The sequence below is a fragment of the Diadema antillarum genome, unplaced genomic scaffold (genome assembly GCF_040938485.1).
Source record: "Diadema antillarum isolate AM-2024a unplaced genomic scaffold, OU_Dant_1.0 seq00000423_RagTag, whole genome shotgun sequence".
Classification (NCBI taxonomy): Eukaryota; Metazoa; Echinodermata; class Echinoidea; order Diadematoida; family Diadematidae; genus Diadema; species Diadema antillarum.
The window spans coordinates 495,001-512,814 of record NW_027271406.1 but is presented as its reverse complement, the minus strand read 5'-3'; the positions used below and the strand labels follow the sequence as shown (position 1 = coordinate 512,814).

At 38.9% G+C, this 17,814-nt stretch overlaps 1 protein-coding gene across 1 annotated transcript in view; it reads right to left on the bottom strand.

Annotated features, from left to right (window-relative positions):
* Window positions 1-17,814, bottom strand: part of LOC139732457 (uncharacterized) — a 102,034-nt gene that overhangs the window by 54,055 nt on the left and 30,165 nt on the right. The window contains exon 2 of the mRNA XM_071643320.1: window positions 3,486-3,600. Coding sequence (XP_071499421.1) covers window positions 3,486-3,537 — 52 coding nt within the window. The 5' untranslated portion in view covers window positions 3,538-3,600. The remainder of the gene's footprint in view (window positions 1-3,485; window positions 3,601-17,814) is intronic.

Below are 17,814 nucleotides of genomic sequence, written 5' to 3'. Positions count from 1 at the left end.
TGAATATACAAATGTGAGTTGATGATGTCATCGCCTCAGAACTTGCCGTCTGGTTTGTACACACACAAAAAAAAATATGTAGGTATGTCTAGTTATTAGTGGGGGTTGTTTAAACGCAATTCACAAATCTCAAATCTTGATATATCTGACTGATATTATTTTGAAGTTATTTATTCGTAAATAATTATGTTTACATTTTTGCAGCAAAGAATGCGTGGAATGGAAATTTCGTCATTTTTGTACAAGATCAATGGAAATATTTTGAGGTGATGACACCATCAGCTCACTCATAGCTATTCCTGTCAACTGTTTAAGTTGTGCAAAATCAGCAGATCTCTGAAATAACATAACTCTCTCTCACTTTTAGCTAACCCGATATAGAACATAAGATTATGGGACACAACAATTCAGCCCTCGCCAAGGACCGACCAACTATCATGGAGAGTCTGATACGCTATATCGTGAAGGCCTGATGGGGCAGCATCACCCAAAAAAGAATGCATGATCTTCAGGCAACTCTTCCAAGGAGGATGCGCGCCATTATCAGAAGGCATGGGGACCCAACAGAACACTAGAATTTCCTGGACATAACATGACAACGACTCTTGACAGTTTGATAAAATGCGCCCGACAATTAGATCTTAATGTACTATGAATTCACTAAAACAGGCATTGCTTTTGGGTCATAAATTGCCACCTGTGTCATTTTTACATACGTGTATGTCGCAATACTTTTGTCACGGGAGTGTGCATGATATAATGTCAGCTTTAATACAAAAGGGGTTGATAACTGTACCAATGCGTCCACTGGCATCATTCTTCTATTGATATATGTATACTAAGTTAAGATATCACTTCGGCCGCGTTTATGAGTTTAAGCTCCCTGCTGCCTGGTTTGCGCACTCATAGTTCATCAACAAGCTCTACAGTAAATTGTACACGGTCCACTTCACTAAAAACAAAGTAGACAAATTCAAGAGCATGTACTCCCACTCTGAACATCGCATCTGGATGATGATTTGACGAGAGAAGCACCGTAATGACACTCCCCACGGAGAGGAAAATAGTTGGAAGATTGGTAGCTGCAAAAAGCATGTAGAATCAAACACTCGTATATGTCAGCTCCTTCCGTCGAGCAACCGAGAAGGTGGGAGATCGAGACCCTCTTTGTATCCAGGGTAACCTCGGCCTTCTGATACGTTGGGGTTTTCAGAGTTTTCTCTCATTGAGTAGTATTAATAATTCTTCGAAGGAAATATGATAAGAAACAGATACTTCCATAATAAGGAAATGTATATGGTAAATATCAAATATATTGGTAAGAATAACATTACTTAAAGCAACTTAATAACCTATATCTTATAATTAAAGTCTTTATCAAACTGTGTTGCTTAAGATTTTCTCGCCTTTATTGGGAGACAAAAAGAAGCTGATATATATTTAGTCTACTATGTGAAGACATGGCATCTCTGGTAGATACTTGAAAAACACGTGATTTGAAGAGACGTAGGCCCTATATATCCTTCGAAATGAATACAGTGCGTTCAAATAATGTATTAACACTATTTTTGGCAACATTTTGCATGATCCTTGTGCACTTTCTACACTGAAAACATCCACAATATTGTGAGTCAGTGCCAAAAAAAATAAGAGCACCAAATTAGAGTGAAGAAGGCTTATTTATGCCAACAAAGGGTTAACGCCCTTTGGCTACAGTTAGTGACTCGTCCTCAAATCCTGGTTGGTAAAAGACTTATCCTTGGTAAGACAGTGGCACTTCGAATTCTTCGTCTTTGCGTCAGAACAATTTTACTTAATCCATTTTCCGGGGTTCCACGGCTACTGTCAACGTTTATGAGGGCTGCGCATCATCATCATTGTAAACCAGCATGACTCGACTAATAAAGCCCGTCCCTATTCCAAGCGCTGCAAAGATCAATGGCTCATGCCGAAAAGCTCAAAACAAGCACAATAAGAATACATCATCATCTAATGACCGCGAAATGGTCATTAAGTTGTTAATCTAACCATACTACTCGTTATGATTGAAGCACCACTATTTACGATAGTACTTCTTTGGAATTAGACCAGCAACAGTGAAAAGGGAAATCCAAAAACAGCTGCTCGTTTATTTAGATCTGACTGTGAAAACGTTAAACATTGGAATAAAAATAAAACAACCAAAAAAAAAACCCTCTGCGAAAGCGTGTGTGTATATTACAGAGCCGAATTCAGACAAAACAGACAAAAACGCAGGTTGTAGAGCTTGGAAATTCTAGAGGTCCTTGCAAATATTTTTATGGTATAATAAAAGGGTCTTTTATTGTCGTTGAAGTGCGAACAACAAGAAAGATGACTCTACCCTGAGCAATCAAATGTCAACCTCAGAGATAAATCATTCTTTCTACTTCGGAGGTTCTCGACTCTTCTCTCTCTATTGTGCACGATTTTACCCATAGACCTTTGTTAACCTCTTGCTGTATTCATCAGTTCATTAGCCGACTCTAAAGGTAAATGTTCTGTCTATGCGCTTTCGAAAGACTGCTGAGAAAAAGAAATTACTGCATACTACCGGTGTCTGTATATGTCTTCATTTTGTGATTCCATTTGACATCCACCGTTCACAAGGGAATGATAAGATGCAGTTATAAATTTCCCGTGTGGGCAGCGTGAACAAATAACACCAAAAACACCCAACCGATATGAATAAGATAGAGACTCGAAATATAACTAACACGGCCAATTTATGCCTGTGGAAGCGCAACACATTCTCAATAATGAATTTCTAAAGGATTGAATGGAACTCACAAATCCCTTCGAGTGTGCCTTAGTCGTAACCATGTCAACTACACAGCATCAAATGCCGGTTCAGCTTTTAGCAGAGGCTTAGAGGGTTTCAGGCATGCCTGGGCCCTCGTTTGCTAAGTAAGTGGTTCTTGAAATGACGAGTTACCCGAGTTTCACATGACCAGTATGGGTTCATATTCATATTGAAAGTTATATTTTTAGTAAGTATTGAATTTGATCTTCCCTAGATTTGAATACATGTATGAAATCAAGTGTTTTATCCTATACGGCAACTCGAAGACATATTACTCAGAACCAGGGAGGCCAATCATCAAAACTCTCTATACTCATGCTGAGAGACATTTTCACATGTTATTTTATTATGGTGACAACTGCCATTTGTAGTTTTTTCATGTCTACCTGAAGGCTACAGTTTTAAATGCAATATCTGCACTATAGATATTCGACAAAACACGCAAAAATCATCTTAATTGAGGTAGAGCACGGGTAATACAGCCATCCCATAGGTACATCCTCGGTGAAATACAATATGATTAGAAATCAACGAGATGCTTCTTGGCGTTGTGTGAACTGCAGAATTCGACCAAACGATGGTCAACAATCATTGATGCATCGGTTGTTGACCATACAACATCTTTCAAAGATTGAATGTCTACAAAATATGGTATGTCTCTCACCTGCTGTAAGAAAACACGCAGCACAGATCAATCTGGATCGATATAAATCCATGATCCTCCGCTGCGCAGTATGAGTCCCCTTTCAACTGGTCACCCTCAGTCCACCTGTCGGAACCTATGATAGATACAAGAGGACAGAGAGGCGCTTGGTCATTATTTTCGGTCAAGCACATTCGCAAGATCCACACAATTTCCCCGAAACTGGAGCAGACGAACCCGTATTTCCATAGAAAACAATTTCAGAAGTTCACTTGAAGCTTTATGGATGAGCGAGTGAAGAAATAAGTGATTTCTGGCGGCACTGACGAAGAAATTGTTCTCTCTGTATCCGTCCGCGCTGAGCACAGTCAGTCCTGGGATACCCAGCCCATACGATCGCAGCCAGTTTACAGCGCGCCTTTCATGTTTTGCGGCGATCGTGTGAACGCTCGAACTGAACTAGGGAGGTTTATCTGCAACCACATCCGTCGCTAAATAATCCTCTTATTCCTCTATCGCTGTAACCCTTGAAAATAACATTGAGCCATGGTTCTGGGCAGAGTGATTGAAATGATTGTGCAGATGAAATCTGATTCCTAGCATCCGAACGTTTCACCGGTGGACAATTGTGCGCTGAATGGATGTTGTGGAGTCGAAATAGTGACGTCGTTAGAAGGGAAGGGTCCATTCCTGTGGGCTGTTGGGCATCTGCTAACGGAGACGAAAAGATTCCAAAATTATTTTGCCTCAACCATGGTTTGGAACTCAGCGTCGCTTATTTGCCTCCATTTTTAACAAATAGAGAGCTGGTATCAGGTCACATTACAAACATATTACTAACATTCCAGTTCGTAATGTATATAGGATATCAAAAAGGAATAAAGGTTATTTTCGTACGGATATGGCTGTAGGAGATGAACTATAAAACGAAAATATTGACTTTTTACGAGGTGGCGATATGATCTTTTATTGAAGAATGATCCCATTCAACCATAACAGAAGTCAAGGCGCCGATAAACTTCCAGTATCTGCAACTGGTTGAAGTATACTTCGGCATCCGCTCCGATGATCAATGTTCTAATGATTCCTTCCTAATCAGTAGATAGTAAAGACCTTGGAGAGGTACACGCAACCTGATAATTCAATGACCACATGGACATACAATTACGGTTAATACAACAGAATATCAATCCATTATAAATATTCATGATGTGGAATATTGTGTCCACCCATACTGAATGAAAGAAGAAGCCACTGTACCTTACCGTTTAGTTTTGCCAACACGGGTAAGAAACGTTGGTCTTTCATTTCGCACCTCTGCTATTATCATAGGGTGTGTGAAATGATGGAGAGGGAGGGAGAGAGAGAGGGGGGGGGGGTTGAGGTGTGGTCGTGGTGGCCGAGGAGATGCTTCCCGAAAACCTCACTCTTACAGCAACGCACACTCAGAACGAGAGATTCTGAATTACTTGCTCTTTTCTTTAATTTGGTGACATTCATTGTCCATCGTGATAGTACAAAGAGCAAGATGTTGCGTTTGTGCTCTAAAAATGTATTGAAAGAAGACCATTCATTCACTTCTGACGGGAAACATGGACTCTAGCTGTCACTTGCGTCGAATGTAGTGGCAGACGACGCTTCTTATACTTTCCATCACAAAATAGAGGTGCACATCTTCTACATACCAATAACATGATTGACGTTTCAACTCGACACCGTATAATATGCGCCCCTGGCTTTGTATGAACTTTCCATTCAAGGTCATAGTACTACAGCACAAAAAAGATCAAGGTGATTTATTTGTGAAATAGTGTAAGCGCACCGAAGTGCAGTGATCACGAACGCAGGAAATGGAGAAATCTATTCACCACTATACAGAGGAAACATCAACGCTCTCCTTTTTGCTTTTGCATATTATCTATTGCTATCTTTGAGAACACACAGGTGTTACTCAAGAGCAGGATTTAGTGCCGTATAAAGAGGAGGAGGAGGAAGAGGGGGTGGAGGGGTGATGGAAACTTTCAGCCCCATCCCGCCATCTCCCAAAGAGGGCCCTGTGATTTACATCACTCCAACCTACAAACTTCTTGCAAAGAGACGCGTCCTTCCCTCCTTTTCCGTTCCAACCCACAGTTGCCCCCACAAAAAAACTTTGGTCTAGACATAAAATCTGCTGGGATAAGTTGCCTCAAGTGATACAAAATAAAAGTATGAAGGATGGTGGGTAGGAAGTGGCTTTCTAATGATTACAGCTAGTGACAACAAAGGAGTTCGTGACAACGAAAATATACCACTTGTATAAACAGCTGTCCTAGAAATCTACGATAACTGTATTTTGCTTGACTTCTGTTATAGTCCTTAAATTTTACAGGTCGCCTGCTCTGTAGATTGTGAAAAAAAAATCAAACAACGATGAAATAAAAAGTATGGAAGCATTCTCTAGGAGGTATAAAGGACCTACAAATAATGTTTGATATCGGGCATATTCGTAACAAAAAGCGATAAAGCAAAATGGCAAAATGATTTAATATCGTCATCGTTTCTATCTACGATGCACGGGACCAGTGGCGCTTAAAGATATTTGGTGTAGGCATATGGTGTATGTGGGGGAGGGGGAGGGGGCAATATCGGGTCAAAATGGTGCCGAAATTTAAACTGTACGCAACCTCTGAAATTGTTTGCTTTCCTTTACAAAAGGACCACGCTATATCCTAAGTTTAATATTTTTCCATGTGTCAAATTATAGATGGAATTGGCAAGTTGACATTTTTGCCGTTTTACCGCGTCCATTCCTTGGAAAACTATAGTGGATTTGTGACGTCAAAATGCGTAACTGAAAGTGAGCGATAAACGCTTATACAATGTATATTAGACTGGGCTGGGTCTATATCATTTTACAAAAATCATAATTATGAGAGGGAGGCAAATTACCTTGAAAATTTTTACTCTTAAATGAGTGTAAAATCTTAAATATTACTGAATAAAGAGAGCGTATGGTATTTTTCAGTACTTGTACTAACATATCAAAACATCGAGAATACGAAATTGTATATATTTCTATTATGTACATATGTATATATACATATATATATATATATATATATATATATACACATATGTGTATATATATATATATATATATATATATATATGTATATAGTGTGTGTGTGTGTGTGTGTGTGTGTGTGTGTGTGTGTGTGTGTGTGTGTGTGTGTGTGCAAAGAGAGAAAAATATAGGAAAAGAGGAAGATCTACGCATGGAAGCCATTCCTATGGACATATAAAGCAAAAACATGACAAGTTTAACCATGACAATTTTAAGAGATGATAAAATCGAGAAGCAACTATGGACATCATATAACTTTTATCTGTCATATTTCGTCGAACGCTCCAGGATTAACCACCATTATGTGTACAATTCTTCTTTTTTTACGTGCACGCTACAATTCAATACCAGGCACTATTTATGATGTAAAGGGACCGTCATCACTCCAAAGATGTAGAAATAAAGAACGAGATGAAGAACACACTAAATTTCAAACTTCTCTCATGTCAAGTTGTTAAGAAACGCACAAACTGGAATGGCCGTAACTTGAATCGATACGCCGTGTCATCTTTGATGACGTCAGTTTAGTTAGTTTTTGCCAATTCTCATCCAACCGTCTGCCACATGTACCCTGTCTTACTGTTTAAGTACATTTGTACTGGAAGACCAGACAGAACCTGCCAAGAAAAGGTCATTCCCCTCTCCTACAGGGCAAATGTCACGGACTTGACCATGTTGACGAATTTCCCTTTTCACACCTACACATTTTGTCCGTCCGATAGTGAATGGAGAACAGAACGAAGGGGGAAATCACAATTTGATTAATGTCTGTTAGGTTTACTTGGATGAGTACAGATTCTTTGCCGAGTGTGTACCATTATTATTTCTTTTGTATATTCAACTAGTTAATTGAAATAGTACAAGATGGTACTCCCCTTCTCCCCTCCCCCCCCCTCCCCCCTTCACCCATTTTGGAGCTGGAAATTAAACTATATGCACAGTCCCAGCTCCCCCCCCAAGACATTGTGAGAAAAGAAACTATACCCAAATCCTGTAATAGGCCTTTGCCTTGCTTTTATTTATTGTAACATTTTATTATTTTCATAATCATGGGCTTGAACTTGCTTGAACACACACACACACACACACACACACATACACACACATACACACACACAGCATTCGTCTTCATTGTGTATCAGGCGATTATTCTAGTTACCCAGCTCCCCCCCCCCCCCCTCTCTCTCTCTCTGTTGCCTTCAATGAAGTGTATCAAATGACATATACTGAACAAAATGAACGAGTTTATGCACCTTAAAGGTAGGGGATACCTTTTACAGACCTCCCAAAATGCAGCAAAACATTAAATATGAACCTCAGGGGACTTGCTTAAGCCACTGCTTAGAAATTTGGAAGTCGACAGTTATCTAAAATTTGAATAATGCACAAAACTCAACTACTCAGTAGTTCTGTGTGTCAGCCACACTTACGCCTTTTTGTTGCAGTCTTCTGTATTTTGTTATTAAAACACAAATCTAAAAGTACAAGAGCAGATGTAATAACATAATAGAGTGTGTGGCAAGAATGTATATAGAAATGAGGCTTGTGTTGATGAACATTCTTCACAAAATATACATGATGAACACACATGCAGTGCATGGGTCTGCAAAGCTAGCCTAGTAATGTACTGGAATTTACGGTGAGCCCCGAAAAAAATTCAATTCAAAATCTAACGGTCAAAAAAACGTACTAAATGTTACCTTCCACTTTCAATACTAATTGGGAGTTTCTAAAATGATACTCTCTTCAACATACCACTGTATTTTTACAACTCTTCATTTAAGGCATGCAAATGGGATTCCCTACCTTTAATAACTAGTTTTGCAATAGTTTTCGTTCATTTGTTTCCTGTCACATGGAAGTATCGTTTTCACTCTTTATCTCAAACGAGTATTGCATGTTTGACTAGACGGTCTGAGAATGAGGAAAAATTGCCGGTTAGGAAAAGGCGGCAAGAATCATAGATCAGGATAATAAATAATGATTGTGTCGGGAAAATAATGTTACATTATCGAACAAATAGAAAGGAAAGCATGGAATGAGTCGTTGATTTACAAAGCAGTTAGGATCACACAAGCAGAATCAATGTGCTCTATCTGTAAGTCCTGAGATTTTTGTGCTCACTCTTGCGTTGTTCCATCAAAGTCTGTCTGTCAGTTGGGAAATTTACTCTGATGATGGTGATAAGGCCGACCTTTTTTTTTAACTTTGACTTTACTTTGGTAACTGATTTATATCTGTCGCGCGTGACTATATCCCCATTCACGTTGCCTTAGTCCCGTGTTCAACGTGACGTAATTAATGTTTCGTATGTGGCCACTATCTAAACACCTATCAGCAAATGGACGGATTGATACTGAGATTGTAAAGCGAACGTGCCGCCTGTTTCCACAGTAGACGATGATTTCGCCAAGAATGAGTATGATTTATGAAGTGGTTAGTACAGCTTTATTTTCCAAATTGTTCTCTTTTTCATTTTTAGTTTAGCGAAAACAGCCCAGACAAGCACGTCATGATTATCGAAAATCCATTAAGGAGAAAATGGATTTCAAAGAAGTTTTGCTTGAAAGGAAAGTCATGATTGCTGCGAGCAATGATGACAACCGTGACATATATTGGCTGAATAGAGCCGCAAACACAATCAAATGTACAGACAGAAGATCACATTCGCGCATTGGATTGGCAGTGAAAGTTGTCTGCTATGGTCAACTGAGTGTTTTTCCGGTCTGAATTGGACTGCTGATAAACTTTGATAGAAAGCTACTATTTGTCTACCATGAACAACTACTCTCCTGTATTCCGCAATACTGATTGTTTTCAGAAAAGAAAAAAGATGTATCTATACTTTGTCCTTGATCGTTCCTGTAGCCTACATACCTATACATGCGGGACGACATCACGCTGACGTCATACTAAATAGTGATTTGTTTATCGTTCGGCGCTTCACCTATTCGGTTCCGATTGTGGTGAACCGCCTGTAATCGATTAGATACGGTCTTAACCACAATACGCAAAGTGTTAAAACGTGCGGGATTAGTAGGCCTATCGTTAGCATCGAATTTCTAGCTTACTCTTGTTTGGCAGTAGACATTTAATAATTCCAGCTATTTCTGCATGAATACGCCCCATTTTTTAACTATCATCTAGGAAATCTCTTTGTTAGTTAGTCTGTTTGTCTGTCTGTCAGTCCGACAGTGATTGAAAACATGTTTGTCGTTAAAAACTAACCATAGTGGCTGACAGACTGAAAGACAAGGCGTGCCCGTGCTAACAGATAATGACTAGGTGTGGGGTGTGGGAGCATACACCCAAAACACCATTTAATTTTTTTTCATAACCCTTCCACTTTTCTTTCAGACAGCAAACCATTTGTATGGTAAACAATATGGAAATAATGACGATGATATGGTTTATAGAGATGATGCTATCGTAGATAGAACATCTTATACCATATCATCATTGTTATGACAGTTATCATTATAATTACTAATATCATTCCAACAACTCTCGAGATCCATTATTAACATAATAGATGTTATTATTATAAATATTATTTTTATTATCATTATTATCATTATTATTATTATTATTATCATCATCATTATTTCATTATTATCATCATTATCATCATCATCATTGTTATTGTCAATTGATTATCAACAATATAATCATTATGGTCATCTCCATCATCATCACCAATATTATAGTAATCGACATGATCATTGATTAGAGCGGCAAACAAAAATTTACTTTCAAGTATATTGTTTCCGGTGATCCAGCACTTGAAATTATATCATTTCAATATCATAATTTATATGTTAGTTTGTATGTCTGTTTGTGTGTTTAGGGAGGGTTTTTTTTTTTTGGGGGGGGGGGTTTCCATTCGTCATCATGCTCAGAGCGTGTTAGTGGTGAACACCATCGAAGTCACTAAGTCACGGCATTAACTTTGTATCATTGTGCTGAACAATGAGATTGATGTAGAAACCCTTGTGGCAATGCTGCGAAAGAAATGACTGTGAAATGACCACGTAGATCTAATATCATACTAGAGAAAGAGAGACCGAATTGATTATACAATAGTCATCATGAACGATTCCTTTCAGGATATATGAATACAAAATATCTCACACGTTATTCAAAGCAACAATATTCTAAGGTGCTTAAGTTTTGCAAAAAGTCGTTATGGCGTGGGTTTTTTTTGTGAGGTTAGTTGCAAGACACTTAAACTTAAAAAAAAATTGACATAGTGTCTATGATGATACTGCGCTATAATATCACAGCGTGAGTTAATAGCCGCAGGATGCGCGCAACCGACGTATCATGACCGTTCTCCAACCAGCAAGATACGATGTATTATACCTTTCTTCCCAGGGGGCGTATCTGTAGCAGTCAAACTTCATCTCCTAAATCGATGAAACTGCTTGATAATCTCTCGTAACTTCGGACCATTCTCTTTTAATGCTTCTTGCACGAGTGCTCAGGTGAGCTGTCCTATCATAGGTTTGGAAATAGGGCTCTTTCTCATCCCCGTCGCGTTTCAACTTGAGGAGAAGTCATGACGTCAGAGGCAGGATCAAAAGTGGAAAACAAACAATGCTGGGTCGAGGATGTCAGTTTTATCTGATTCACGTGACTTCCCCCTTCAATCAAATCGTCTTCATTGCACAGCAAGAGGGCAAAACATAGGGGAAAGTTTGATGGAAAGACCTTCCCTGAGTGCCTTCGCTGATATGCTTTGATAGGTAGCATCGCATTTACAACGCTGAAACACTAAATTCGGGGAGGGGGATGCGCGTTCACATGGGACAACCAGTCTAAATTTCAATGTTTCGAAATAAAACATTGCGGGGTCAACAAACTGTGCCGGATCAACCAGAGTGACTTGCTTTCTTAAAGCAACTGATAGTTTTGTTTAAACCAATATTTAGTTGTTTTTTTTAGAAAATTGTCGTGTTTTGTCCTACATTTCGGAAAACTTTTTCCTCCTTTTCGAATATCCTTACAGTACAGAACTGGAAGTCTGTTTCCAACCTGTAAAACCCTATAAACAAAGTGATGGTCTGCAATATAGATAGATTTAACCATGAAAATACAGAAGACTGTGGAACCCTAGGTTAAACCAAGGAGGTATGTTCTCTCATACCTCCTTGGTTATATCGCTGAGGCCCAATGTCTCAAAATGTCATAGATGATGTGTTCAAGAGAGATGCCAATGGCAACAACAGAAGTACTGAAGGCTACCAGTCGTATATCTTACATTATGCTAGTAACAATTATAGGAATTGCATCACATATGCAGCTGATCTAACGTGAAAACACCGTTCGCTAACCATTCGCATTTTGATAGTCTGTGCCGTGCAGAATACGTTGTAAGTTTGCACGTTTGTATTAATATCAGGGAGGTGAGTGTCACCTCCCTGATACTATATAGGCCTATATGAATATGTGATGTGAACGGGTCAGATATCTACTCCATACTCTTCCCGTTCCAATTCAAGGCTCCTGGCAAAATTTCTCTTCTGATACAGAGCGACAGGTCGAGAATAATTTCTTTCAACCCATCACCGATATTCACACCGACGCCGATTACGTGGCCAATTGTCTATATCACAATATTCCCGAGACGATTCCAATAATGTTTGGATTGACGAGCTTAGAATTCATAAATGGTGTAACGGAATATGAGGATATGAATGCACTTAGTAACATAACTTCCACACGACAGAGTCATATAAGGAGGGCGAATTTAGCGTCAAGCCGTTAACAATTTGTTTCAACAAAGTATCAAAATCCCGTATTATTTATACTCCTTCACGTCTTCACACATTTTCTCTCTAGGCATTAGAAGAAGGTATGTCAAATGTCATGGGAGCTACAAACTTTACTTGAAAGTAAGTTCTACACTGACTATAACCCAGAGGCTAATATGGGTGATGATTACCAACTACACGAGAAACATATTTTTGCTCTTTTAAGAAAATGACACCTAAAAAGTGAGAGTTAAAGCAGCTTAGACTATTTTCGATCGGAAAGTATACTGGACGATAAACTTGCACCTTTGAAACGAAATGAAAATTGAAATGATAATTAATGACACTAGATATGCATGATGACATACATGTAAATAAGCCACTGTATCATAAACGACATTGTGTTTATGTTTACTCCGTACTGAAATGTGCCAAATTCAGATCTTCATTTATTTCTCCTTCAATTTCTTTTTTGTGTGGCCACAAGATAAAGAAAAGAAGCTGAATAAACTGAATAGGCCGTTGTTCATTCTAACAAAACATAAATTGAATTTTATAACCTTAACAGCTGTGTATGTTGTTATTAGGTTTTGCTACTGTTGATTTGGTTGGAAATACAATCGCCATTTTCCCCCCTAAAAAAAATTTGCAGTAGGACTTTTTTTGAAGATAATACTATATATTTATAGAATGCATCCTACTAGAATTTAACAATGTCAGAGATTTCCAGTATCTGCGGAACTGTCTCTTAGAAGGAACGAAGAAGAGAGAATGAAATGAGGCTATACAGAGAGAGTAGATGAAGAATTAAAAAACATAAAACTGCCAAATTTGAGACATTTGTGTGTTGCAGTCAGCGAAAATTTAACCCTTAACATTAAAGGGATAGTACAGTTTTGGTGGAGATGAGAATTGGGTTTTTAACTTTTTGCAAGATACCAAGAAAACACTTATGATATAGTACAGAACATGCCATTTTAAGAGAAATTCAAAGTTTATTAGATGAAAATCGGGTTTGGAATGACTGAAACATCCAAAAACAAAGTAAAACAAAGCGATCGTAATTAAGTGTGGGTCCCACACTTTATTAGAATCGCTCTTTTTGATATCTCATCCATTTCAAAACCAATTTTCATCAAATAAATGTTGAATTCCTCATAGAACTACATGCTCTTTCACATTTTATAAGAGGTTTCTCATTATCTCACCAAAAATGTTAGAAACTTGAAATTAGGTCTCAACCATAACTGTACAATCCCTTTAAGACATAACTTTTTTTTCAGTCATCGTCGTTGCGATCTCGAATGTGATGAGCACTCGTCCTAAGAGACATATTTCATTCTAATTTGCTAATCAAGGGAGACACTTGGCCAACTAATCCGCGGAAGCCTTGCGTGTAGAGACTCGTCCCTCAGTGCCTTTGGGGTTCCCGAGTCCGAACAAAGAGGGCAAAATATTTTGAAGGAAGTCTCGGGTATAGAAATCCTCTCTCATTTATCACACAGGAGTCTTTGGCGGTGACGACAATATTCAGTGCGGAGAGGAAGTACATTCAACCTGCTACACTTGACAAGCAGTTCCATATTATTGTTTCTACTTGAGCAGACTACACCGGGCACGTGCCAGAACGTTTTCTTTCCCCATACTGCGGTGGCGAACTTCACCCATGGCTGGGTCATTCAGATACGCTCGTGCCCAGAAAATGTCTGTTTAAACAAGGAGCTTCAAATACAAAGCTCCTTGGTTTAAATGTGTATATATACAGGAACAAAAACGTAATGATGTACGAGCGGATTTTCGTGACATAGTTTCGTAAATCCGCTCGATTTGTATACGGATTTAGCGTGGGAGGTAGTGGGAAATGAAAGTAATTGCAAGGCCTTAGACAGGAGAAAACATGAAATCAAAATAACATCGGAATATCAAGGTGCACTATTTTGACGTGGTCACTCATCACCCGAGTGAGATTGGGATCAGAACATCGTTACATCCTTTTCCATATAATTCTTACGCAATGGTAGCTTCGACGTTAGGCCCACCAAGGAGTTACCACTCCTTTGGCCTACGTAGGCAGAACCGAGTAATTTTTTCATCGCGAATCACTGGATTTTCTTTTAGGCTTTTCATAATTACAGCTCCTTTTGTCACTCTGCTGGGTCACGCTTTCTGATCTCTTTTTTGTCTAAAGATCATACCTAGCTAACTGCGGTTGCCTGCCACAACCTCAGTAATAATTACGACGATGATATTACAGGATCATATGTCATCACATATTCAAATCATAAACGCAGTATAAGATTCAACGACTGTATACAAATCAAAAAGATTTTTCTCTTCCCTAAAATTCTGAATATGATCAAGATTACTGGCAAGTTTCAGTGGCAAGGTAGGAATAAAAGGTCTACTAAGGGTATTGTCATATTGACAACTTATCAGCGCAGTTTAAGACTCAACTTTTGCGTACGAATCATCGTGGAAATGATGATGATGATGATGATGATGATGATAATAATAATAATAATAACAACAATAATAATAATAAAAATGGTAATAATAATAATGATTAGGATGAATATTTGCTTCCATATAAACCGCCAAATGTGGTCATGATAACTGGTCAATTTCAGTCACAAAGTTCTAACGGAGCCGCTCTCTTTCGTTATAATGTTATGGAAGGTTATGTTTGTGAATTGTCCAAGAGTAGAAGCCCACTAGTTACCATGGTACCCGCTTAGCCTTCTGGCTACGCCTTTCATCACCGTCGACCAATCAGCGATCTCGTCTATCAAGACAGCGCAACAAGATGCATGGATATCTCTAAATAAAGGCCGCGGGCTTGTCAGGGGGATCCTCTTCATATGAGATGTGACAAGTCTTATCCTATCGCTTGGTAAGCAACTTTATTTGCGCTCTCCCTTTTTTTGAAGCAAAATGTCTCATGTCGCAGTTTGAAGTAAATCCCTTCTTCACGTTCATAACTTCATGCTGACTACAATGCACAGACATTGACAGAGGGGAGAGTCAAACAGGCAGGACAGCACAAGTTCAACTGAAATTGGGAGAAGTATAGGCACATATAAAATGCAAAATTATATTTCACCTGTTTTCATGAAACATTAAGATGTCTGTCATGTTATGAAGACCAGCGAAGTCGATGAAATATACAACTGCGTCACAGGTTACGCACTGACCTGTGCACGAAACTCCACAGTCTGCTGATGAATATAAAAGAAGGGATATAACCTGTGCTTCAAATCAACCCGATGATGCTTTGTGAAAAACATTTGAAACTTCCAAACTCCGCAACTTTCTTGTTTTACGACCAATTTGAATGGAACTTTCTCAAATCTTTATTGATTGTAGTCTAATTTCATTAAGTCAGCTTGAAACTTGAGTAAAGAGTAGAGTTTCTCTTTAAGGTAGGATTCAACTGCAGAACATAATTATTCCCAATCACTCAACAAGCTCCGTCATGACATACGTGATATGTCACAGCTCATAGGACCAAGGTGATTGACCTCCCTGCAGAGATGCTTATCATGTTGAAGACACTAAAAACTTCTTTGTCAATATCTGAAGGATGCGCGTGACGAACGACTCAAATCAATGAGCTGTGAGAATTGTATGATTGACTATAATCATGCTGATGACTCTGTACTTTACATTTAGATCTCTTTCATCCGACCTGAAACCAAACCCAGTTATGGGGGAATTTGTATGCTTATACTTCTATTTACACGGCAGGATCCATGTTTATAGCAATTGGGACATGCCGGCCCAGGCTATAATCACATGAATTATCCCTGATCACATCATGCTTTATCACCCCTGGAATACTCTCTCCCTCCCTCCCTCTCCATCTCTCCATCTCTCTCCCTCACACACACACACACACACACACACACACACACACACACACACACACACACACACACACACACACACACACACACACACACACACACACACACACACACACACACACACACACACACACACACACACACACATACATACACACACGGTAAGAGAAATGAAAAGCAGAAGAGAATGAAATAGATGATACAGCAAGAGATGTATGTCAAAGCAAAGACCATTACAACGCTGGTAGCGGTAGCCATAGTAACTCTTCAGATGAATGAGACAAGATGAACGAGCCAGTTAAAACCAATGCATGTAAACTGGTAAGGAGGGCTCCACTTTTCTTTCCTTTTTTATTAAAGCTTCTAATTGGAACACAAAATAAAGATATTTTTCGGATTAACTCATAAGCTTTATAGAGTTTGACTACAAAATCCCATACCTTTGAAAAATTTCCTAGACTATACATCCCTGCCCCTTCAGACGAGTATACCAATTTGCTTTCATATTTCAGGCCCACGGTAGGAGTCTTTGACGAGAAGACTTTACACCACAACATTCATATCACGCATCCGAGTATTCGAGACCTTGTGAACTTCCTGTTCTTCCCCAGACCTTTCCCGAGAGTGTATCACGCACACCCCAGAGATATTCGTGCTCTCTCTCTCTCTCTCTCTCTCGCAATCTCTCCCTGACATATTACTTCCGTCGTTTTATCATTCATTGGGCAACAAATTCGATGAATTGCTCGTCGTGTCTTTTTGGGCTTAACATACATCGAATTACCATCCCTCCGAGACCTGAGTCAGAACTTAGGGATCTCTCTGTAAACTGGTTATTTTTGGCGAAAAATTTCAGTCCAATTCCCACCCAAATAGAAGCCGATTGTTTCATTTTGGGAGGCAAGCAACTCTTCCCACAAGAATAGGACACAATATGTATTTCTATCCTGTTTAAATGTTTTGATTGATCGAAAACAGGATAGGTCATTTCCGTCAGATCTCGAGGAAAAACGCCAGGGACTTTCTCCGAAAGCCTCCTGGCAACAGGCCGATACATCACGACGGCCTTAGGCTTGGAGCAGTTGGCACGGACTGCATCCTGGATTGAGTGATACGGTTGCCGCGTTGCACAAAACTTTTCACGATGTTGCTGTAGTAACAAGGGCTCCCACGATGCAACCGCAGCTCCTAAGTGTTATTTTCAAACCTTTTATTTCCCTGTCGATCCTCCATGGCGTTAAATTGCATCTGTTTCAACATCAATGTGATGATGATAATGAAGATCTCTATAATAACGAAAATGATAACAATAGTAACTAAGATAATGACAAGATTACTGAAATACTTAGCAAAGCTCACTCATTGAGCTCTTTATTCTTCTAAAATATTTTAGTAACAAAACTCGATTTTAACAGAGATATACAAACAATGGATTATTAACAGATTTAAAGATCATAAATATTGCTGTAATGGCATTTGAACATTTAATTGTATAAGAAAAAAAGTAGGTCTACTACTAAGAGGACTACTTTCACAGGAATTCGTGATAAGCGAGTCTTGATTCATAAAGGAAAACAATGATGAGGGACCATCACAAAAAGAAATGAAGAAAATCAGTAAACATTGGT